This window comes from Epinephelus lanceolatus, chromosome 9 (assembly GCF_041903045.1).
Source record: "Epinephelus lanceolatus isolate andai-2023 chromosome 9, ASM4190304v1, whole genome shotgun sequence".
Taxonomy (NCBI): domain Eukaryota; kingdom Metazoa; phylum Chordata; class Actinopteri; order Perciformes; family Serranidae; genus Epinephelus; species Epinephelus lanceolatus.
The window spans coordinates 31,724,120-31,749,104 of NC_135742.1; the positions used below are offsets into that span (position 1 = coordinate 31,724,120).

Consider the following 24,985-nt stretch of genomic DNA (forward strand, 5'->3'; position numbering starts at 1 on the left):
TTTGCAAAGCTAACATCAGTAAATATTTTCCATTTCTGCTAAATTAAACAACTAAAATGATTGTTTGTCAGAATTGTTGCAGATTTAATACATTTTTTTATATATCAATTCAATTTTCAAACTTCTGTCAAACTCTAATTTTTTCAGCTGTGCGCAGCCTTTCTTTGTGGGGTGTTATTGTACTTCAACAGCACATTCAGAAATCAACAGTATGCATTCCGTCATTCTTGAGTACTCAAAAATTGCGTAGAATTACTACGTAGTTTGGAATTGGGGCACAGCTGTGGTTTGTAGGGGGTCTTCAGCTTTTCTGTAGATTTTGTGTAATTCAGCCACTAGAGTGCACACTTTGATAGATCTGCAACTTAAGGACTGAAGCTATAAGAGAACATAGTACAGTCTACAGGTGCTGCATTATTCAGTGTTTTATGAATTGTAGTACTGTAAAATACCCTCATGCAGCCATGCAGGCTACACAAAGAATCAGCCCAACTCTATTCTGTTCAGTAGTAGAACTTAAAGTTTGATTTACACGTCATGACACACATCCAACTAGTTGCCAGTGCTTTAGCTTTCAAGGCAGTGTCAGTTAACTCCTGTGAAATCTAAGCCTGATCCTTATTTATCCTCCTTTTGGTTGTTTAGTTTTAAGTGAAGCTCATAAGTTCCTCTGGTGCTTCATCATTAGGGAGGAGCACCAGTACTGGCAGGCTGTGTAGACACTGTTGAAAGTCTCAGCCACAGTCCAAGGTTCTTCAGTCTGCGCTTCATCTTTCATCAGGGAAACAAATTACTTAATAAGACGTCATCGTGGCACTATTAAACAGAAATTGTAGTAAATAGTCTTCCCTTGTGTTGCCATAACACAGAGCCACTGCAGTACAATGTTGAAATATTTGCAACTGATCGAAGAAAGGGGGATTTTGGTCCTGGGTCAATAAATTTGGGATGCCTCCAAAGGAATCTTGGTACTTCGTTCTCCTACATCTGTGCCTAATCAGACTCATGGCTCCAGTCCCGCACTGCCAGATGACTAGGCTGTGGTGGACCTGCTGAATCACAGCACACACAGGATGGAAAAATATTTCAGCCAACCTTTTTGTAGCTAATCTGTGTCGAAATCACAGTTCCATAAGCCATTTTTCATATCTGCTAATAGTTTGCCGTGCTGTCTCTTCTTGTATTAGCGTTCTTTGATGTGCACGTGGTTTCAATGGAGAGCAAAGGACAAATGCAAGACACAGCTTGAATTACATCACTCAGGAGTCCATTAATTGGTAAATAATCTGACACACACATCAGTTATGTGTCAGATATCCTGCTGGAGTGGTGGGGTATCCACATGCTCAGTGAGAGTGAAGAGAAAAGAGCAGGATGGGGTTTTATGAATCTGTTTCCATTTGTACCTAGTGAGCCTGCTGGAATACAGCATTTCTCACTCTGTCTCGCCTTCCCTCCCCCAACTCTCTTCCTCTCTTTCTCTCCCTCTCTGATGTCATTGTTTCCTGCTCAGTAGATGCTGACGCTCAACTCAAGGCTGTGTGCACAGACCCTAAACCTATACTGCTCTGCTTATGTTGCCCTACAGGAATTTACAGACCCAAATGAAGGTGATGTCAGATCCATTAAAACCCAAGTCTGCTATTGTCTGCACTGCAATTGTGTGGCCAGTGTGAACAGTTGTCCTGTGTAAGTTAATTTAAGAACTCAAATGCTCATCTGCTCTTTGTGATAATCATTCATGGTGTCTTTTCTGAAACATTACACTCAGCACCACTTACTCTGATGTACTGTCTGAACTGTGATCACCATGTGACGGACATGAAGTGTTAGATGATTAGTATTTTTTGTATTTAGGTGTAGCCTACAATACAAGCTTCTATACTATGATTCTTTACTTAAAGGTCCAGTGTGTGAGTTAGGGGATATATTGGCACAAATGGGATGTAATTTAAGTATGTTTTCTCTGGTGTCTAATCAGCTGAAAATAAAAACGGTTGTGTTATCATTACCTTAGAATGAGCTGTTTACATCTACAAAGGGAACGGGTCTTAGTCCATGAAGATCACCATTTTGCACAGCCATGTTTCTACAATAGCCCAGAATGGACAGACCGAACTTCTCGATAGGGCCATTTGCATTTTCGCATCAGCCACCTTATTAGCAGCCCTTCTGCGAAGAGAGCGTCCAAAAACCCACTGATTTTTTTAACATGAAACTACTTAATTTAGTGTTTTTATCGGTTTTAATCACAGGGTCCATTTGTTTTTGAGAGACAGAGACCTCTGTAGATAATTTGGCTTCCAATAAAAATGTCCTGAACAATAAACACTGAAGGAATTCTAACCGTGAGAAGTTTTGAATGCTTGCAATTTGCAATCCTCACCACTAGATGCCATTAAATCCCCCTAAATCTTACACACTGGACCTTTAAGTATGAGCTGTAAAAACACATTTGGCAACATTTTCAGCAAAACACAAGTATACGTAGTTAAAATACTAGTACTAATATTATACAAGCAGTTTGGTTTTTTTTTACTCCAGTATAAGGCGGAGGGACATAACTGTATAGTTAACAGTTACTTTAAAGTTTAAAGTTAAGAGTAACATACAAAAAATATGACAAACTTATAAAATATCATGCATTCTTAGAGATTAAACTACCAGCCAGCATGATCTCATTTACCAAAATGGTACGCGCACATAGGTCTACATGCATAAAATATGACTATAATATATATAGAGAGAGTAACAATATACAGTAATACACTAATAGAGACCATTTTTCGGCATTGTTTTATTTACTTTAAAGCACATTTTTCTCATAGTGGTTGTAATCTTTACACTGGTATTGCTGCTTTTCCTTGAATAAAGAATGTAAATAGGCCTACTTCTTCCACCACTGTGTGTTATATCATTATCACTGACGGATTAAAGCCAGACTGTGTAACTTTTGAAAGAAGAAATAACATATTCTCCTCTTACAAATGAAATTCAAAATAAATTCAAAATGAACTAATGCTCGCTCAGACATTCTGCTGCAACAGTCTTACTGTCTGTCATAACGGTGGGTTATGTAACTAGGGTTAGCAGGCTTTAGGTAGCGCTGTAAATGATATTACTGAGTTGGTTTGCTGACTTTATGCATCTTCTCTTCTTGTGCTACTTTTACAATATGTTTTAGCATTTATTGTTTTCTTGTAATTGCCACTTTTGCCATTTGATGCTGTTCAGAAAAAGTTAGGAGCACTTCCTGCGAGCCGAAATACTGCACGTTAAGCTACGGTCATAACAGAACAAGTAAGGCTGTGAATTCCTTATATCCTGTACTGAATTGATCAAAGATGTTTTATGTCTAATTATGTCAAATGACCATTATTTATCATTTCAGAAGTCACATAGTCCCACTTAAATATAGCTGTTGGAGGTGGAGCGATTTATTTGTGGGTATCATATGAACTGATCACATGATGTCACTTCATATGTAAAATAATCAGTAAAGTAACAACTGTAGCTGTTGAGTAGGCGAAATGAAGACAACTAAGACAACTTGCCAGTAGCTGTACAAATGGCATGAATTGTAAATACTTAAGTAAGTGCTACCAGGTCCTGCCTCTTACAGCAATTTTATGCTCTTCCCTTCATCACTGGGTGAGACAAAAGTTATTTGTTATCAGGAAGTAGCTGCTGTTGCTTTCTTTAATCCATGTTTTATAAGTAAATAATTAGGGCGAGTCACGTGTTGTTTTTCAAGCTTTCATTTGGCTTTTACAACTGAAGGCAATGACCCTGCAGATTTCTGTCTACATTGTGAAATAGCATGGGTGAAAAAAGAGAAGGTCGGTGCTTGCTCCTCAGTGTGTCTCTGGATCCTTGCCAGTTGAAAAGGCCTCAGCTTGACCTTACTGTAGTCTGAATAATCTGCTGCATTCTTCGGAGCCTTAGTCATATCCTCCATAGATATGATTGCATGTCGCAATACAGTTTTCATCAAATCAGATTCTCCACGGCTAAATGCATCTCTGTTCCACTGTCTTCACAATCTGAGAGTCAATGAACTGAAATATTTTAGCGTGTGTGTGTGTGTGTGTGTGTGTTTGCACGCACTGGGGTATTTGTGCCTCTCTGTGTGTCTTGTCTGATGATTTGTTCAGTTTAAAACCCTGATGAGTCTGCCTGACCAGAGTTAATGGGACTTCAGTGGGCTGTGCAGTGGTTTGATTGCACTGCATGTCTGGATAATAAACCTCCTCTCAAAACTGGGACAAAAACTTGAGCTGAGGTCATTACATTTTGTAGGAATGTCTGCATAAGCAGGGTAACATGATGCTTTTTCCCACTGACATATTTTGCACTTATTTTCTTACTTTAATGCTAATCATTATGTTTGGACATTTGACCAAAATGTTGTCATGTCTGTCTAACGTCTTTAACTGGAGTTTAATCTCAGGCCCCAGATGGATCTATCAGATTACTTGCTGAGAATAAACAATTCTTGATTACCAAGGACAACTAGAACATGTACCTTGATTAGACTGGTGGTAAAATATACAACACATCCAGCATTTGAAGGCCTTGACAGGCTCTCCAGTGGACAGAGGAGGAAGATGGGGGGACAGTATAGAAAACACCAAATCTTAAAAGGTTATAATTCTGTCATCTGCTCAAACAATTCTCCTGTCTTGTGTGTGTGCGCCTCCATGGCCCCCTTGCCGACCATAACTTTTCCTCTAGAAAGTAGAGAGCGGGCTGCGCAACACCATGAGGAAAGAATGACAGAGCTCCACAGAAACGAGGAGGAAAGCAGAGATCCATTCCCAACCAAAACAAGTCCTGGACTGAGAAAGAATTTATGTTCTACTCCTGCCTGTTTTCTTTTTCTATGAATTCCTCCCTCTGATGATTAGTGGTGTTTGGTTTTGTTAACACACACATAAAATCCCTGTCCTCCCCTTTTTACCCCTTCCTCCTCCTCCTCCGCCTCCTCCTGTTGTGGAATTCAATGTCCTAGGAGTCGCTCCTCTCTCCTGCTGTTCTGCTCAGTGGTGAGTCTGCAGGGTGAAAGCTCTCCGCCGAGGAATTCAACAGAAGCTGCAGACGAAAAAGGAGCTGACTTCTTTCTCCAGCCCAAGGTGGAGCAAACCCTGTAGTCTGAGGCCTCACCTGCTGTCCCTCATCCTCCTCCCCCCATCTCCTGTCTGAGCTCTGCACCTGTTCTGACTCGTCAGCCAGGTGAAGGGGATCCTCTGGCCTTAACATTGTTGGTTCAGCTGACCGTAGCTGCGGGGCAATTAGGAACCCAGTCTATTCATTTGACTGGATTGTTGCTTTGCTCTGTATCTCTCTCTCTCTCTGTCTCCCTCTATAACCCACCTCCCTTCCCTCCCTGCCTATCCCTACCCCCCTCCCACTCCATCTCCTTCTAGCCCAGTCTGTGCCTGGTTGACACTGTCGCTGTGGGTACGAGTGCAGCTGCAGAAGTTTCCCTGTCGGAGTATTAGTGTGGATCACATTGCAAGGACACAGTGGGGGAAGAGGTGAAGAAGAATTCTTCTGGTTGAACAGAGTTGGATTGAGCATTGTGGACGGCTGAGACAGAAAACTCCAAACCAAAGGATTCTGCAGTTGGAAGAGCAGCAGGTATGAAAAGCCAGACTGTGGTTGTGTCTGTGGCTCTGCTGGCCCTGTGCTGCCTGCTGATCCCCAGAGAAGGGGAGAGCGCTGGGGGGATAGTTGCTCTCCGGCAGACTGAAGAGGAGAAGCAGGCAGGGGATCAGCTGCGAGATGAGTCCCTGGATGACCCAGAAAGTGAGCAAGGACTCACAGTGGACCCACACCCACTGGGGAGCAGCAGCAAGGACAAGAGAGACACAGAGGAGGCTGCAAGGGCAGGTGAGTGGAAAAAAAAATTAGCTTAAAAAAATACAGATGTGCTACACAGACATGACATCAAAGCTGTTGAGGTGTGGGCTGAGCTCCATCACGACATGGAAGAGCAAATACAGACACAAACACACAACCATTCAGTGTGTGACAGCTCCAACAGGCATGAGACAGTCCAGGTGCTTACCTATCCACTGCTATTTCTCCACAGCAGGGAGTAAACAGCATAGACTGATTTTTTTGGCTCAGACCAGACAAGAGAAGAAGATACCGAGTCAAGCCGAGCCACCGCATACCACCTATAATGTGGTATGATTAATGCTGACTCAAGTTCACGGTCACACTGGCAGAATGAATGTGGAAGACCGTTGCACATTTGCTTTTCTGGAGCTTTCTAACTACGTAAGCTTCAAATGCAATACTCATCAGTCCACACTGGCTCTTTAATGAGTCTCACTGATGGGTTTATGCTGTGGCCGTAAGATGTTGCTGAGGTGATAGCGATATGTTTATTGACTATCTGAATGGATTTTGTGTCATTAAAACCGAAGTGTGGTTAATGGAGCACAACTAATGGAAAGAGAGAGACGTGTTTTCCATGAAAGTGCCTCAAGACTTCAGACAACCTCAGAAGGAAATACTGATGGACCTGAAGCAACCACTGAAATGCATCTGGCTGTCTGGATTTTCCCTGGCAGTGTTGCATTTTGACATTGCAGGAAAGAACTGATTGCATAATTTAATCCTCACATTGCTCATAAATGATACAAAGTGTTACATAAGCTTTACTTCAACACGAATGTGCTTTCATCAATTAATAATTTGGTGTGTGATTAGTATTGGCAGATCTTCACCTGTTAAGAAATGTAGTATTAACAGCTGAAGAGGGTTCAATTTAAATTCAGTTCGGGAGATTGATTGGGCTGATGATAGGGGACTCACATGGAAAAACAGAAGATTTATGCATGAGCATTTAATCCGATCATGAGTGCTGTCTGCTTATTTTGATTATGACCAAAAGTCGGTTAACACAGTTTTGGAAATCCTCTCCCTTCTCATTTTTTCCTTGTCCTTCCAGATGTTTTGAGCAGGTTGAGGAGAGCACCAGAAGAAGGCAAAAAGAAGAAGAAGAAGGACAAGAAGAAGAACAAAGAGCCAAAGGACCCCAACGCCACTAAAAAGCCCAAAACTGACAAGAAGGGAAAGAAGAAGGACAAGACAACAACCACGACTCTACCACCAACCACAACACGTGAGGACAGAACAGAGCCAAGTTCGTACTTGAGTGACTTGGACTTTAGATGAATGTTGTTGACCTTTTGTCTCTCTGCTGCCTCCAGCAATCCCAACTGAACCACCCACTGAACCTGAGCCCTACACTGACTACCCCTATCCTGATGTTGGTGAGTGACACACACGTAGGGACTGTACAGAAATTCATGGGGTGTGGGGAGGAGGGGTAGAGCTAATGTTTCTGTTTGTAACATAAAGCCTTTAAAGGGGAACTCAAAGTCCTTTTACAGGTCTTGGGGAGTACTCCCACATATGTGAAAAAAAGTTGCATTAAGCCTTTTGTGGCTCCAGAGGGAGCTGTGGGCTGTCTGAGAAATTGCCTCAAGTGATGTCACTTGAGTAAGTATCAGTTGTGGCTGAAGACTACAAGTTTAAAAATGTGGGTGTGGAGTTAGAAACAACTGAGCTTAACAGACTCTTGCAGATCCTCATCTCAGCTTGAAGCTAGCAACTTGAGGCCGCATTAGCAGCTACTGGCATAACCATAGTGTCTCTTAGTGGATACAGTATTAGAGGCCAAGCCCCATTTATTTCAATGAATGTTGCTCAGTGATGCCTGAAGCCAAAAAAGTTCAACTTCTCAGGTGCAAAATTACCCTGCTCTTCATCGTTGGGCCCATAGAGCAGGCCCACTAAAGACTATGCTAGCCGAGCAGCTAATTTCCAGTTTAGCTCTCTGCTAACTTGAATGGGGATAAAACGATTTTCTTCAGACACATCTTGCAGCTCTTCAAGACTTTTGAAATGTTATCTGACCGAATGAATCCAATCCCAATGGTGTTTTGAGTCATTTTGCGAGGGTTGTGTCATTCAAAAAGTATCCACTGATTAACAGATGACTCTTTCACAATGTAAGTCTATGTGAAAAGGTCTTTCTGGAGCTCATGGCATCACATGATGGGCCCGTGTAGTTTCAACGTTTGGCCACTACAAAAACTGGCCACAAAGTCTGGTGCACTTCCTGGGAACCTGAGCATAACATACCCGAGCCCCTGACCAAACTGTTAGTGGTTGTGTTGCATTGTTGGTAATGTAGGCCCGGTGTTTTGACAAGATCATGGAAAAACATACAAACAAACAAACACAACCCTCCTGCTTATCTGACCTCCCCTCCCCCCTAATAAATTGTGGACAGTCCCTTTGGAATGAAAGGAACTGTAAAGGACATAACTCTGGACCCCTCGAATTTCCTTCTGTCTTCACACCATTATCCCATCTACAGGAAAACATCATCTATTGAAATAACAACTCAGTATATTAAATTAGCGTGTATTTTTTTTACTTTTAGTGCTATTCAGCTGCCATAATCCTACTTTAATAAAAACCTGTCTTGAAAGTTAGTTTTGTTTGAGAAACAACAAGCAAATTGCAGTTCTGCTTGCTTCGGTCTGCTTCCAATAACAGTCAAAGTGTTGCTTGTTTGCAGTTTGCAATTTAAGTCACATTCCATTTTAAAAACAAAAGCAGTGAAAAAATAATGACATCTATCAATATAAACCATCTGTTTCCTTGTCAGACGATTACTGGAAACCCGAGGATGACTACTGGGATGCCGAGCCTACGCCATCCAGGCCGCAGCCCGAGGCTCCAATCACAGATCCTCCGTACGACTACTGGAAGCCGGAGGAGGAAGACACAGATGTTCCAGTAACAGACGTCTACGATGACTATTGGAAACCAGCAGAGAAACAGCCGTCCACTCTGGCGCCTGACGCCTACGAGGACTACTGGACACCAGACGACAAAGACCAATACGCTCCTGTGACTGATAACTATGACAGCTACTGGAAAGAGGTGGACCCGACGCCCCCTGCCCCTGAGGTTGATGGGAAGGTCGGGACAGATGATGCAGATTACTGGGACGCCACATGTATGTCTGATTCTGTGTTTACCTCTGCTTTGTTTAGATTGGGGATGTTTCTTGGGTGACAGTTTATCACATGAGGAAGATGAAACTATAATGATCCCTTGGGACCATTATTGTTGCATTGATCGTTGGGATTCATCACTTTTCAGATGAGGTTAAAGTTTTAAAGTAGATAAATTTAAGTTGAGCCAACATGTATTTACTCATATTGCCAAGAGCTGTCTAACCTAATTACATTTATTTTTCACAAGCAGTTTCTGGTTTGATTCCTCCAGGCACCACACAGCGTCATCACTACTGCTTTTACTGTGTTGCTAACAGCCAAAGCTGAACATGGATCACTGAATCCTGGTTTTAAATCTGTGTCTGAAATGTGTTTCAAAGAAAGAGTGACTAAGTGGTTGAAGTGGATCACCATGTGGATAATACTGTTTTAATTTTGATCAGAGAAAAGACTGTGACTCATCTGAAAAACCTGTAGAAACAGACACATAACTTTCCTTAAAGGTCCAGTGTGTAGGATTTAGCTGCATCTGTTGGCAAAGGTGGAATTATATAACAAGTGCATTTTCATTAGTGTGTAATTACCTGAAAATAAGAATTGTGGGGTTTTGTTAGAATGAGCCATTTATATCTACATACAGAGTGGGCCCTCATCCACGAAGTCTGCCATGTTGTGCCACTATGTTTCTACAGTAGCGCAGAATGGACAAATCAAACACTGGCTCCAGGTAGAGACATTTCTGGTTTCACGTTTTCGCGTCAGCCACCGTAGTTCTCCTACATGTCTGGCTTTTAATCCAATACGCCGCGTGCTGGGTAAAAAGTTCAACAACTTGATTCGCTGTGTTCGGTAAACGATCAGTTGGTAATGAATCACAGCTAAAAAATTTGACATTATCATGACTCACTCACTGTTGTCGTTTGTGGCTTGGTTTGTTGCGAAGACTGAAAATTTTAGTTTAAATAGTTATCTTTACTTTATTAAGCCCAAACAATTTGTAATCCAGAATATAAACTGGATTTTTTTTTTTTACAGTGGAAAGAATTAAGAATCCATTGTGTGAGTCTTGGCATGATGGGAAAAACAATAAATCTGAGGCAATATTTGGACCAAGACACTTAAACTATGCAAGGATAATACAATTTTATGCTTCATGTGTTTGTGACAACGTCCACTTATTAATACAGTACCTTCCAAATTCAGGCCCCTGATAGTTTTACCCTTTTCAGACTACTACAGCTAATACCTGGTGCACTTGTCCTTTAGAATCTGATGTACAGACTTCAAGCTGAAAACTTTTATGATCATCATTATCTCTTCCAGCCTCCGTCCACCTGAAGTCAGCACTTAATTAGTTTTTCCACAGGCTCAGATGTAGGAAACAGTGTGTCATGTGGCTCTGCGACACTCATTTGGACCGGACTGACATGTTCTCATTACTTTGTGTTTCCAGCGTACTGTACCGTACGTCTGCTCTTCCAACATTTCCACTGATTCACTCACACTCTCCCGTCCTGCCTTTTCTGTCACCCTCTCCTGTTTCTCAGTCTGCGTCTGACACTTAAATAATCCCTCTGTTTGACCTTTCTTTTTCTTTCCATTCCTGCAGTCGAGGTGCCGGAGAATCTTCCATTCCCTGATGGTAAAGAGGTCAGCCCTGAAATCACAGTAGAAACTATAACAGGTAACAGCTGTCACTCAAGTATGTTAAAAATTCAATTAACATCTATCAATCGATGTGTCAGATTTTCAATTAGGCTTTTAACTACTGAGAAATCTCTGTGGACTTGTGATGCAGAAGAAATGTCCATTCCATCTGTGCCTTTAGGCTGGGAGCAGATGAGAAATCATGAGCAACACATGGGAATAACATAATAGTGAGTCTGTGAGCTAACCTGCCCTACTTTCCAACAGGAGTGGGTGGGTTTGCTTGGTTCCACGGAGTCAACAAAACTTCCTTTAGTTTTGATGTGGAGTTAAAACAAGAGCCCTGTCATCACATCACAACCCTGTTATGATTCTTGTAAATGTAATTAAAAGATTTAACAACTTAATTACATGGTAGGCGTCGCAGTGGCATCCAAACAGCGAGCAGTAGTTGTGGTTGAATAAATCAGGGCTGTACTAACCTGTAAAACTTTATTAAACCATGTCATCTTATAAAATCTCACTTGTAATATAGCCGTTGCCTCTGATGGATGGAACGAGTTGTCTGACTTGACGTTTTGTTGTTTTTCTTTTTACACAGAGGAGCCCACAGCCGCTCCCTATGATGGGACATGGTATGACGATTACGACGAATATGGCAGTACGTGCACACATGCACACATACACACATGCACAACACTGAAGCATATCCATACTGAATGATTTATATTAGATTATTGGTTAAGCTGCAGTGAGACTTCCTGCCAACAAAGCAGAGAGCAGGGGAAGGGGATAAATGGCAGTCAGGTCAATAACTTTCCAGATTTATAAATGATCCTTTGTGACCTTTTTTACTGTTCATAGTTCCTAATAGCTTGCAAAACTCAGACAGACATGCATATATGCTGCTGAACACAGGGATGTTGTGTTTATAGGTATTTCTATAAAATTACCCTTGATTTTTCCACAGGGAGAAAGGAGACAGACGACAAATGGATGGAGAAGGAGCGAGAGAGAGCAGAAAAAGAAAGAGCGAGGGAAGAGAAAGGTAAGAAAACCCAGATGTGAATTTTTTTTTTTTTTTTGGTTACATAACATAACTCTGCACCATCATGTCAGAATACATATGATAGTGTAGCTGAACATGGCCTGTGACCTAAGTGCAAAAGGACTGACAGATAAGGCTCTAAGGTGTTCACTCCCTTAGATCACATTTCTGTTCTAACAGAACGCAGATGTGACTTCCCACCACGTTAATGTGAAAGTGTGAAGCGGGGCCTTTGGTACTTGCTTTAACTTGCACAGCGGGGACAAAAGTTCATCCCCCAACAACAAAGTGGAGATTATTCAAAAAAAAAGTTCAGAAAGCTCTTGTGAGCTGGACCGAAGCGAAGAGAGTGAGAGCGGGAGGTCAACTGAGAATGAGCCGCATGCAGCGGATTAGTGTGGGTGATAAAGGAAAGAAGCAACACGGGAGAATTAGCAGGCAGAGGATGTTGCAATGTACGGCTCTAAAGTACTCACATCACATTCAGCTCTTTTTCGCCACGTGTCCGCTGTGTGTAGCGAGGTTAGCTGGTGGTTAAGGAGAGCCTGGAGAGGATGACATATAACACTGTCAGGACTGGTGTCAACAGGGCACCTCCTGTGTGGACGGATCACTGCTATCTGCTATCTTGAAAGTTAAAAGCATCTTCAGCTATCTTAAAGGTTCAGTGCGTCGGATTTAGGGGGTATATTGGCAGAAATGGAATATAAAATAATAAGTATGTTTTCTTTAGTGTGTAAACACCTGAAATTAAGAATTGTTGTGTTTTTGTTACCTTAGAATGAGGCGTTTATATCTACTCAGGGAGTGGGTCCCATCCATGAAGTCGGCCATGTTGGACTAGCATGTTTATACAGTAGCCCAGAATGGACAAACTCTAGAAATGGCCATTCATGTTTTAGCATTCTTGCATTGGCCACTGTAGTTAGCAGCCTGTCTGCGATGAAACAAACAGCATCGGAAAAACAGATTTTTAAAGTCAAACTGCTTTATTCAGTGTTTTTATCAGTTTAAATCACTGCATCTGTTTGTTTTGGAGAGGGAGAGATCTCTGTGGATAAATTTGGCTCATGGTAAAAACCTACTGAACATCCAGGATCTAAAGTTAGCATATAAAAGCGGCAAGCACACATTAGCAGGTGCTAGGTCGAACATTCAGTGTTTTTACTGGTTTAAATTCCTAGATCCGCTCTGCAAATAATAGCTCCCGATAAAAAACCTCGAAAAATGAACACTGAAGGAATCCTAACTGGGAGTTCAAGCTTGGCACACAGAAGAGGCTTCACCTGGTTGCAATCCTCACCACTAGATGCCAGTAAATCCTTAACACATCTCCTTTATGTTCAGAGGTTGCTGCAGCCTGAAGCACTTAACTGTAACACAGAGGAACAAAGGCAGATGTGCGTCTGCACCTACTCACACAAGTGTGTGTCAATGGGTGCATGTGTTTGCCCACTTGTGCATGTGTGTACAGCAGGTGAATGAGCTCACATGTTTCACATTCTGTCAGTAAGACTCCTGGCAGCCATGCTTCCAACAATAAACAACATGATGTCAATGTGTCACACAGTCTAGTGTGCGAGAATATGAATAATGATAATGATAGATGGGATGCAGCAGGGTTCGTCAGTAGTAAACTCTGTGGGTCAGGATGATCTGAGTTTGAGCAGAGCACACTTGGACTGGGAGTGTAATCACGGGGATTTTCTTCCCGGGGATTTTTGACATATAACATTTGCCAAATAACAATGAGTTCCTAGATCATTTCTGGGTAAAGAGAGAAAGAGAGAAAGAAAATATTCAGCCACGACAGTGCAATTTATTTGGCATTAAGACTGTTTTTCTGACTTCTGCCAGAGAGAGCGCAGAGGCTGAAGGAGGCAGAGGAGCGGGCCAGGAACAGACCACGTGTCTTCAAGGAGCCAAAGAGTGAGTCGACGTCTGTACAAGATCTGGAAAACATTGCATAAGCTTTGCTAATACAGTTAACATATCATTTGACTTTCTGTGTTGTGCGTCTGCGTACGTGGCAGAGTGTCCTCCCCTCGGGATGGAGTCCCATAAGATCGAGCCAGACCAACTTTCAGCCTCCTCTATGTCTCAGTATATCTTTGCACCTCAGAGGGCACGCCTCAACATGCAGGTACACGACAATCAGAGTCGGACTGCTGTGGTCTGGATGCCTACACACACTACAGCTATCGCTTACATACAGCCAGGCCTTGAAATAAACACCAGCTACCAGCTGCATGTTGGAAAATACTGTTATGGCTAAGTCTGTTGCTTCCATTAGCTGCTTTGGGTGTTTGTGTTCACGCTCTTTATGGTCTAAGAATCTTTGTAGCAGCTAAGTAATTAAATCAGCTAATAAATCTTCTAAATGTTTCTGCTTACCACTGCTGATTTTTTATTCAAGTTAGGCTCCTTTGAACAATTAACTCCAAATTATCATGGCGTCTGTGATGTGTGTGCAGAATATGAACTACATTATTTGCATGTCAGTGCACAATAAGCTGATATTAGAAGTAAATGTGCGAGCTGAAAATGAGTCCAAGGACCCAGCAGTGTGTGTTGTGGTCTCTGTGGTTCCCAGGGCTCAGATGATGAAGACAACATGAGAGGGGGGGCGTGGTGTGCAAACTCAGAGGACAGGATCCACTGGTTTGAGATTGATGCTCGCAAGGAGACAGAGTTCACAGGAGTCATAACACAAGGACGAGACTCCCAGACTGAGTAAGACACAAACTTGTACAAACACACGGATGACTACACAGTGTTTTTCCATTTCTAAATTCAACATGCTGACAACGTATTGTCTCGTTTCAGGAATGACTTCGTGATGTCCTACTTCCTGGCTTTCAGCAATGACAGCCGAGAATGGACCACCATCCATGATGGATACACTGACTGGGTGAGCTCTCTTAAAATGATGTCCCTTCCTTCGGTACCACATGCAGTGATGTCTCCCTCCTGTTTTCCTGACTCACTTTTCTTCCTCTTCTCTCTTGTGCCCAGCTGTTCTTTGGAAACAGTGATAAAGACACTCCAGTGATGAACCAGCTGGCAGAGCCTGTACTGGCCCGTTACATGCGAATCATCCCTCAGAGCTGGAACGGCTCTTTGTGTATGAGGCTGGAGGTCCTCGGCTGTCCCCTGCCCGGTGAGCCTTGAGCACATTAACACACTTTTACATGCACACACGCACTAAAACACAAAAACTAATACATTGTGTTCATTTTTTTTGTTTGGTTGACAGATCCAGTGGACGTCCAGTACAGGCAAAATGAAGTGACTCCAGTAGATTACTTGGAGTTCAAACATCACAGCTACTCAGAGATGGTTGCAGTGAGTATCCTCACATACAGGCCTTCTGCACGTCTGCTGGCTGACTGAATTCCACAGGAAATCCTCAGCTATTTTCCAAAGACAAAAACAAAATAATTTTCCCAGGAACAATTAAACAGTGAACCAGGAGGTCTGCTTTTATTCACTTGTATATAAACCGATATTAAAAACCCATGCCGAGGGCTCATTCCTTCTCAGTTTATTATTTCAACCACCAGAGGGCAACATGACCTTTCCACATTAGCTCAATGCTCATCATGAACAGGGCCCTTTATTTCTCAATTGATTGAGGATTTTTCGTGTTTTCTCAGTAGCACAGATAAACCAGATTGACCTATTGTTGACTGAATAAGCTGCAAGGATGTTTTGCTGGTGATCTGTGCAAAGGTATTTAGAATTGCAGCTGTCTCATAAATGTGTAAATTATATAAAATGCTTTGCACACTAACTGTTTCCATCATCTCGCATGTTCAGCTTATGAAGTCAGTGAATGCGGAGTGTCCCAACATTACAAACATCTACAGCCTGGGTCGCAGCTCCAAGGGACTGGAGATCATGGCCATGGTCATCTCAGGCAACCCCACAGAGCATGAAATAGGTATGTGTTCATACAACTATGAAACATGCAGATAAAACTAATACTTAAATCCTGATTGCTTGAAATTAAACACCTGAGGACTGTTGGGCCTCAATGGCACCACCGATGATTCTTGTAAATCCAAATAAACACCATGTGGAAGTCGGCAGATTATGGTTGAGGGACAAGCAACTATAGTCTTGTCTGTTTGTCTTGACAGGTGAGCCAGAGTTTCGCTTCACGGCAGGTCTTCACGGAAATGAAGCAGTCGGTCGGGAGATGATCCTGCTACTTATGCAGTATCTGTGCAAAGAGTATAAAGACAGAAACCCCAGAGCCCAGCTGCTGGTAGAGGGAATACGCATCCACCTGGTGCCATCGCTCAACCCTGACGGACATGTGGAAGCTTTTGAAGCAGTCAGTGATCATTAAAAATCATGTGTTTCTACTTTACTGACAAACAAAAGAGAGAAACAAACAGGAAATGTCAGTGAATCATGCTGTGGTAGTGGTCTGGGGTGACTTGGCTCGCTTGTCCAAATTCTCCCCCACAGGGATCAGAGCTGAGCGGGTGGACCACAGGACACTTCACTGACGACGGCTTCGACATCTTCCAGAACTTCCCTGACCTGAACAGTATCCTGTGGGATGCTGAAGATAAGGGCATGGTGCCCAAACTCACCCCAAATCACCACGTGCCCATACCAGAGACCTTTGAAACCAACAGCTCGGTAAGAAGGAGGATCGTCTGTTGTTTCTTACAACCAGCAAATCATAATGACCTCCAGTTAAGTGTTGTCATAAGGAAAGTGGTCAACACACACTTCCTGTAGTTTTCCCTCAAAGCTTTAGTTGGTAACTTTTATAAAAATAACTTTTTGTCATGTTTGCTGAAACTGTCACAATGTGGTAACACTAGTCCATGAGACAGACAGTCTGTGGGAAAGATCATGTTCTTCAGGCTCCGCATAATGGCATTTGCAAAAATACCACCATCCTTGAGCAAAAACAACCAATCAGAGCTGAGGAGTCTCACAGCTGTCAATCATGTCAGTCACTCCTCGTGAACTGCGGTCAAACTGTCAAACTAAGCAACGCTGCTGGAATATGGATCATGATTCTGTCACTGCATTGCCTATTTCTCACCTCAAATGCTTTTTTAGAAATATATTTTAGTGTACTGTTTAGCTGTAAAATAAAAAGTTTGCTCCAGCTAGAGTGGTGTTGTTTAATGGTGCCCAAACTTTCTCATTTTTCAGCTCAACAGTACACTAAAATGTGTTGAAATCATTTCAGGTAAGAAACAGGCAATGCAGTAACAGAATCTTGATTTAGATTTGATCAGCGCTCAGTTCACAAGCAGTGTTTGACATGATTGACAGCTGCATTAGAGACTTCTCCATTCATATTGGTTGGATTCGTTTTGCCATGGTGGATCTTGCAAATGCCATTAGAAGCACTACAAGAAGGAAGATGATTCTTTTCTGTACTGTACAATTGATGTAGAAGACCTTTGTGATCTTACGAAGGTGGCTGTGGTCTAGTCAGTAGACAAAAATGAGGACACACTGTACTTAACAGGTCTCCCTGTTTTTATTCCAGATTGCTGTGGAAACCAGGGCCATAATCTCCTGGATGAAAAGCTATCCATTTGTGTTAGGTGCAAACTTCCAGGGCGGGGAGAGAATTGTAGCCTACCCTTATGACAGCTTACATCCTAACAAGCCTGCTGCTGACAGCCAGAAACCCCACAGCCGCAAGAAGAGACAGTATGACTTTTTCCTCTCCTTTTGCCACTGTGCTCTGTTGTTGTTGTCACCCTGCTTTACACACATATTCATCTCCCAAACTCTTATTTTTACCCCTCCTTTCACCTACATAGCGCTCCATGAACCACTCAGTTACGATCACATGAAATAGTTTAACTAGAATCATTTCTTACAGGTATGAAGAGGAAGGTTTTGATGTGACAGAGTGGGGAAGGGGCTACCATGAGGAGCCAGAGGAAGACTGGAGAGGACAGGGTTACACAGAGCCAGAGGAGGAGTGGAGGGGCCACGGCTACAACCAAGGTTACAACCAAGGTTACGACCACAATCAAGGTTATAACCAAGGTTACGACCACGGCTACGACCACAACCAAGGTTATAACCAAGGTTACGACCATGGCTATGACCACAATCAAGGTTACAACCAAGGTTACGGGCACAGAGAAGAGGAGGAGGATGATAGAGGAAGAAGCGCCGGCTACCAGTACGCTGAGTCTGAGGATGAGCCTCGGGTGATCGCAGATGAGTCCCTCTTCAGATGGCTGGCTGTCTCCTACGCCTCCACACACTTGACCATGACACACAGCTACCACGGCTCCTGCCATGGAGACACCTCTGCCGGGTTACATGGCATCGTCAACCGGGCCAAATGGAAGCCAATCACAGGAAGTAAGTAGAGGCCAGTAGGTGGATCATATGTTTTACATGTATTTATAACACACCCTGGTGGACAATATGTGCAGTGCAGGCTTTGGGGTTAACGTGTTTATTCTTCTGTAGGTATGAATGATTTTAGCTACCTGAACACAAACTGTTTTGAATTGTCCATATTCTTGGGATGTGATAAGTTCCCGCATCAGAGTGAGTTGGCGCATGAGTGGGAGAAGAACAGAGAAGCTATGCTGATCTTCATGGAGCAGGTTGGTCACACACACTCACATTCACACGACATGATATACAGTATACTGATGTTCTGTCACGCCCTGCCCCTTCAAACTATTCCTCCTCTCTATCTAGGTGCATCGTGGCATCAGAGGCATTGTGAAGGATCAGCAGGGGAACCCCATTGCAAATGCCACTGTGTCTGTAGAGGGGATAAACCATGATGTCACTACAGGTCTGCTGAAAGACTTCCTCTCTTTCCCTTCTCACGTCTCATATGTTTAAACTTTGGTTCTTTTCCACACAATATATCACTGTCTGTGCTTAAAACAAAATGCCTGTCGTCTCTTTGTCACTGTAGCACCAACAGGGGACTACTGGAGGTTGCTTAACCCAGGGGAGTACCGCGTGACAGCTCGAGCTGAGGGCTTCTCCCCTGTGACCAAACTGTGTGTGGTGGGTTACCAGTCAGGAGCCACTGCCTGCAGCTTCAACCTGGCCAAGTCCAACTGGGACCGCATTAAACAGGTGAGGCACTGCCCTCCCAAACTGACCACACTCTAAATCAGGGATGCTCAACTTGCTTTGCCCGGGGGCCACTTCTCCAAAATGACAAGAAGCCAGGGGCCTCAGTGTTATAAATGAATTGCATGTTTTCAACCTTTTGACATTTGCTGTCAGCAATCATCTTTGCTAAGGGGCAAATCCAGTTGCGGCAGCCCTGCACACCTCAGGTGTATGTGGGGGCATTTAAAGGATTTGAGGACATTAGCCCTGGCCCCCTGTCAGGGGGTCCAGGGGGATCCTCTACTGACCTTTGTGATAAACCAACTCATTTTGATGTTTTTACGCACTCTGGCACCTTATTAACAGTCACAGTACAAAAGAAATCACAATGTGAATCAGTTTACTTTCACTGTGAATTAGAAAATGGTCAGCAGACCATCCAGCACTGGAGTATCACTGCCCTAAATTTTTGTTTATCTATTGTTTCTGTCTTCATTTCTCTGCAGATCATGGCCCTCCATGGCAACAAACCAATTCGACTCAGCTACAGCAACAACAGAGCACAGTACCCTGCAGCTCCTAATACCAACAGGCGTGTGATCAGCAGCAACAATGGGTATTCATCGAATTCACGAATCAGCGCTGAACGGCAGAGGAGGCTCAGGATAGCTCGTCTGCGTCGCCTTCGGCAACAGAGATTACTTAGGATGAGATCGACGACGACGTTACCCCCAACAACAACCACAATTCCCACAACACCAGAGACCACCACATCCTGGTATGACTCGTGGATCATAGGGGAGGGACAGTCCTCAACACCTGGTGGTTTCACAGACTCCATCTTGGATTATAACTATGAGTACAAAATTGATGACTATTAAACACACATGGCCCTGATTCAGTAAACGTGCAACTCTCCTACAAGTAGTTCTCATTGCCATGTTGTACTCTGAGCAGGCTGATAAAGAATCACATGGAGAATCCTGTCTTTGTACAACATAAAATGGGAATGTACAGAATATTAACTATAATAATTGTATAAAGATAGTGTGTCTGTTACCTAACAAAATGCCTCTTCACAGAAATGGACCCTGTATCTCAGTCTGACAGTTTACACTGCAGTTTTCTCACTTGTTCTTCAGTCTTTTTGCTTCATGGAAAGATGTTTATTGTGGGTGCACATTTAAAAAAGTCATGACCTTGTTTTTCACTTCACCAGAGTTGAGTTATTTACACTGTCTTCATCCATGGCAGCAATATTTTTACAGTATGAACAGTCGCTTAAGGTTTAAAAAGCATTTGTTCAAAGATGGTAACAGAGACAGACGAGGGAAAGAGGCTTCTGTCATGTTGCCTCAGACAGCTGGAGTAGTTATTTTTCAAATAAAGGCTTGTTAAAACACAACCTTTGCCTCTTTTTTTTTAAGCACCTGTGTGAACCCTCAGTGGAATACTGGGCTATCAGTGCTCTTTATCTCTTTAAGTTGTATGAATAAACACCATGAACATAGCATTAGAAATAAACTTATAAGGCAGTTTTTACAGCAATTCATTGACCATTATAATACCGGACAGCATCAGTGTAGCAAGGACTGTAATTCTTAGCCCCCAGTGTTGCTGTGAGTCTTCTGTGGAGAAATTAGTCTGAATATTTATCAACAGTGTCCGAGAAGTGTCAGTGTGTTGTACTGCATGTGGATATGGCCCCTCAGTGGCTGATGTTCATCTCACTTTCCTCATCGTCGTCAGCAGAGAAGGCCGAGAAGCTGACTGGCTCACATGCGAGAGTACATAAATTGACAAGGCATGCTGTTTGGGTGCTGCTGAAGTCTGGAACAGTAACCAATAGGACTTCCTGGCCGTCAGCACCTGGCGGGAAGAGAAGAAGAAATATATTAGCACATTAGTAGGGAGGAAAACAAATGAAAGAAAAATATTGTATCCATTTGGAGTCTTACGAAAGATTGTGATCATCAAGCAAGTTTCTTATGTGTACATGTCAGCATCACACACTGACCTTTGATGAGCTTGGACTCAAAGGCTGGGGCGTTGCCACTGAAGTAAACATGAGGACACTCTTCCAAGATGAAAGGGTCTTTTTGGTAAAATGGGTAACAACCTGACAGAAAATGTACAGATAACAGTGTGAATAATTTGAACCAACAGAAGACAGAGGTTCATGATTTATTCTGCATCAACCCGTCTGACTAACCAAGAGTATCAGGAGCCGTTGGGGCCAGGTGTCTGAGTCGTAGCGTATCCTCCAGTATTTCCAGATGACTGTCCATGCTGCTGTACTTCTGAATGTCACAGACATTCTGACCTGATGTGCCCAGGAACCTTGATGGAAACACACAGGCACAAACACAGGGCCTTTAACATCTGCAAACTTGCTCAGGATTCAAGACTAAACAGTGACTGTGTATGCTTACCTCACTCCATCAATGTTAGCTTGGTATGGATTGGTGGCCAACTGTAGTGTGGGGTACACTGAGGACAGGGGGAACATACAGCGGTGGAGAGGCTGCTGAGGAAGGGTGTAGTTTGTGGGGTCGTACTGGCCCGGCATTACATCTACTGGAACTGAGGCCTAGAACAGCAGGAGGCAGAGACACAGTGACTCACGTGTCTATATTGTCACTTTTTTTTAATTCCTAAAGATATTCCTTTCACTTGTGTCGAGCCATCTTTGGTCATGGGCAATAATTATTTCTAAATGATTATGATCTAAGAACTTTCTTAGTGTATAATTTATTTCATTTGGGACTGCTGCATCAAGAATTGTTTTCATTAGCAATTATTCAGTGAATCACTTCAGTCTATAAAATGTCAGAAAACTGTGAAAAATGACTCGCTTTTGATAAAAAAAAATCATTACAAGAAGAGGTAAGTGATGTCTAAATCAAGGCTATTCAATTAATTCAGTTGGATCATTTTAAAACCAGGAAATGAAGCCAGATATTTTCAGCAGCCTGTTTAAAACTTTTTTGTTTTAGCTTTTGTTAATAACAAATTTTAAACATATGCAAATGAATGTAGTAAAAAGTAGCAATGTTTATCGTTTTACATTCAAAATGTTAAAGTATCTATATATATTTTGTTCACATATCTGACCCAGGCACACAACAAAGTGCAGAAACAGATTAAAAAAGAGCTATCAATGCTGTCAATGCACAGAACAAAAACAAGTCGCAGTAACAGTCATCAATAACACACACCCTCTCTCTCTCGACCAGTATCTCCTTCCCTCTCAACTCATGACATTTTCCATCAAGGTCAAGGAAAAGTCATTAGGAAAAGACATAAGAAATTTTTTTTTTACAATTCAACCACAGACCGGATGCTTTGAAAAGCTACTAACTGTGGTCGGGACGATGTCACATGTGAAAACATTGCTTTGTAAAGGATATGATTGTGTCACTATACTGATCCTAACATCCTGTCTAATCAGATCTGTGTATGTGTTACTCAGCAGAGATGAGAGAGAAGCAAGATGGCTCACTTGTTATCTACTTCCAGACATTACGTAGTTAACATATTTTATCACAGTGGTACAAATTTCTGTATGATGGGCCACTTGGAGGTTACTTCTGGGCCAGATGTGAACTGCGAGCAATTTAATAGGCCTACTCTAAATTGTTTCTTTTGTTCAACAGTCTTAAATCCAAAGTTTATTACACTAATAAAACAAAGAAAAACAGGAAATACTCAAATTTGAGAACCAGCAGTGTGGCATATTTTCCATTATAAAGAACTTAAACAATCTATAAATAATCAGAGTTGTTCTCAGTTCATTTTTCTTTTTATTGACTGATCAATTTATCAACTCTTTCAGCACTAACTTGTTTTATGCCACTGTGGACATGAATGGTTAATGAAAACTGTAATATGGTGATTTAGCACAATGTAATATGTAGTAATCAGACAGATTATGAAGAGACAGCCACCACAATGTAAACGATATTGCAAGATCTCAGCGGTTATACAAATATACTATAGATCAACTCAAAGTATACATTATCCTAATGAGCAAAAATAAAATAAAAATGTGCATATATATGTATATATACATATATGTGTGTGTGTGTGTACGGGGGGGAGCAGACTCACCACCAGCTGAAGCAGCAGCTCATCCAGCAGACGAATGGCCTCCACACTGCCAGCCTGAGTCTTCTTGGTGAGGTACTTGGGCTTGAGACACAGAGAGGATAAAATGGGTATTTGAATGCCTTTCAGTGAGCCACTTAATGTGTTTCTTTCCTGAAAAAAGTAAAACTAATGAGAGATAAATATAAATAAATGTGTGTCAAGGTTAAACCCATTCCAGTTACCTTTGTTGATGCATCCTTGTCCTGGGTGCTTTGGCTCAGGAGGTTTCCAGCCAGTAGGACCCTGGAAATTGTCGCTGCACCACTCTGCTCACCCTGGTCACCGAGCTGACCGGTTACCATGTCAACCAGCAGCTGCAGCCCCAGCATGCTGTCAGCGTGACTACTGCCAAGACCAAGTCCTGAGACCAGGAGCACAAACCTGGAAGGTGACAGACAGCAGCATTAGAATCTCTTATCCCAAAAGGCTGGAATTTAAGCTGTGTTTGTCTATATGTGTGTTTACTGTACCTGTCAGAGCTGAGAGCAGCTTTTGGTGTCTGCGGAGGAAGATCGGCCGTGCAGAAGTCCTCAACTGTGAACTTCCCATCATTTCTTTCAGCTCCATATATAGCAATAACACTACCTGAAAGAGAAAGAGAAGAAATGCCATGACATACAAGAGACCTGTCCATAGCTGAGTGATGCAACACTGTGATCATTTGATGATGTGATAGTGACATCATTCTTCAATCTGTCTTGACCTCAAGCCAAATCCTGACCTGTGACACACTTGTCTCTGTCAATTTTGCCCTCCAGTTTGATCCTCTGTAGCTCATCCTCTAGAATCAGCTCATCGTTTTCACTGATGTATTTGGCTCGTGCGGGCTGAGGCAGCAGGTTATGCTGAAGGAGAGAAGAAAACAAGAGACACGATGCATTACACTGATTTCACTTTGTCTGACATGTCGGGGATCAGCTGGTGAATTTAGCAATACTGCTGACCTCCTCACTGATCTCCTTCAGAATAGATGGCTGCAACTCCATACGCTTGAACAAGGTTCCCACAATGCAACACTGCTCCCCTGTCTGAAGATCACACAGCTTCCTGATAAGCACATCTGAACCTGGCAGAGACAGAAAGAGATATATTAGAAGATACATGGGCATATAATTCAGATGCTGTAAAGTCCCAAATGTGGGTCAAAACGTCCTGAGCTTACCCCACTTCTGCTGAGCTCTCTCTGAGAGCAAAGGCCTCATCTGCATGAGTCGTGCAGCATAAATATGAGCATACTGACGACTAAAGCTCCGCTCCCCGACCGTGTAGCGCTCGGCACATGGACTGTAGGCCAGCGACACCCTCTCAAACACCGGTCCCTGGTCCTCGGAGGCAGGGCGGCAGAGCAGAGAGGAGCCCTGCTTCTGGGCGCTCATCTCGGAAAACATGACTGTCCTGCAGCAGAGGCAGAAGAGAGGTTAGCAGTATGTACTTTGTTACATAAAACTTTATGACTGCCGAGTAAGTTTATATCGTGGTTTTAATAGGCTAGCTTATGAAGGATTTTAGTCCAACGTTAGCGTTACTGACAGCTCGCAGTCCTGTCTAATCTCTTCCAAAACATGCTGGCTGCTCTGAGAATATCGCTAATGTAACAGATTTAACAACTTTACCTTAGAGGAGGGAGAGTCAAGCGTCAAGTGCTACCCGTTTTTAACTGGTTAATAAGTTATATTTTAAGATAACACGGAATTTATTCCTTGTCTGTGAGCAAAAGAAACAACTCCCGCGAAATCACCCGCTAAACATCACTTTTTTTTCAAGGCGAACTCGTATTCTCGCGAGAAAAATAGGGATATCAGAGTAACCGCTACAATACATAAACCTAAACGTAGCATAAACCTTAACGAAAATAACCCACCTCAAATCTAAGAAGCGGTGGTATTGTGTGTATATATATATAGAGCATGCTGCTGTATAATTTAAGATTTTAGAACAGCCGATACTGGGCTTTTTTGTTTATTTATCGCACCGTCGCACAGAGGTGACGTCACATAGATATATACTAACGTCG

The 24,985-nt window shown here is 42.6% G+C and overlaps 2 protein-coding genes across 2 annotated transcripts; one reads left to right on the forward strand and one right to left on the reverse strand.

Moving 5' to 3' along the window:
- The first annotated feature begins 5,076 nt into the window (after window positions 1–5,076).
- On the forward strand, window positions 5,077–20,227 carry aebp1b (AE binding protein 1b). The gene is made up of 22 exons (XM_033619004.2): window positions 5,077–5,892; window positions 6,962–7,135; window positions 7,224–7,286; window positions 8,693–9,046; window positions 10,657–10,731; window positions 11,296–11,355; window positions 11,665–11,742; window positions 13,600–13,671; window positions 13,776–13,885; window positions 14,336–14,475; window positions 14,569–14,653; window positions 14,758–14,902; window positions 14,999–15,087; window positions 15,562–15,685; window positions 15,885–16,081; window positions 16,219–16,395; window positions 17,267–17,433; window positions 17,609–18,102; window positions 18,214–18,353; window positions 18,451–18,550; window positions 18,677–18,843; window positions 19,329–20,227. The coding sequence occupies exons 1-22, from the start codon at window positions 5,643–5,645 to the stop codon at window positions 19,701–19,703; spliced, it is 3,636 nt and encodes a 1,211-aa protein (XP_033474895.2). The 5' UTR covers window positions 5,077–5,642; the 3' UTR covers window positions 19,704–20,227.
- pold2 (polymerase (DNA directed), delta 2, regulatory subunit) lies at window positions 19,967–24,723 on the reverse strand. Its single transcript, XM_033619006.2, has 11 exons — window positions 24,585–24,723; window positions 24,134–24,366; window positions 23,916–24,037; window positions 23,693–23,816; window positions 23,442–23,556; window positions 23,154–23,352; window positions 22,933–23,013; window positions 21,255–21,412; window positions 21,035–21,162; window positions 20,840–20,941; window positions 19,967–20,691 (listed from the first exon to the last, which is right to left on the reverse strand). The coding sequence occupies exons 2-11, from the start codon at window positions 24,357–24,359 to the stop codon at window positions 20,531–20,533; spliced, it is 1,416 nt and encodes a 471-aa protein (XP_033474897.1). The 5' UTR covers window positions 24,360–24,366; window positions 24,585–24,723; the 3' UTR covers window positions 19,967–20,530.
- Between the last annotated feature and the right edge of the window lie 262 nt (window positions 24,724–24,985).

Bases quoted from the DNA above. Each gene is read 5' to 3' on its own strand.
- aebp1b (XM_033619004.2), top strand. From the start codon at position 5,643: ATGAAAAGCCAGACTGTGGTTGTGTCTGTGGCTCTGCTGGCCCTGTGC. The intron at 7,287-8,692 runs GTGAGTGACACA...TTTCCTTGTCAG, and splicing joins CTACCCCTATCCTGATGTTG to ACGATTACTGGAAACCCGAG. The intron at 9,047-10,656 runs GTATGTCTGATT...CCATTCCTGCAG, and splicing joins AGATTACTGGGACGCCACAT to TCGAGGTGCCGGAGAATCTT.
- pold2 (XM_033619006.2), bottom strand. From the start codon at position 24,359: ATGTTTTCCGAGATGAGCGCCCAGAAGCAGGGCTCCTCTCTGCTCTGC. The intron at 24,038-24,133 runs GTAAGCTCAGGA...TGTCTCTGCCAG, and splicing joins GAGAGCTCAGCAGAAGTGGG to GTTCAGATGTGCTTATCAGG. The intron at 23,817-23,915 runs GTCAGCAGTATT...TCTCTCCTTCAG, and splicing joins TGAAGGAGATCAGTGAGGAG to CATAACCTGCTGCCTCAGCC.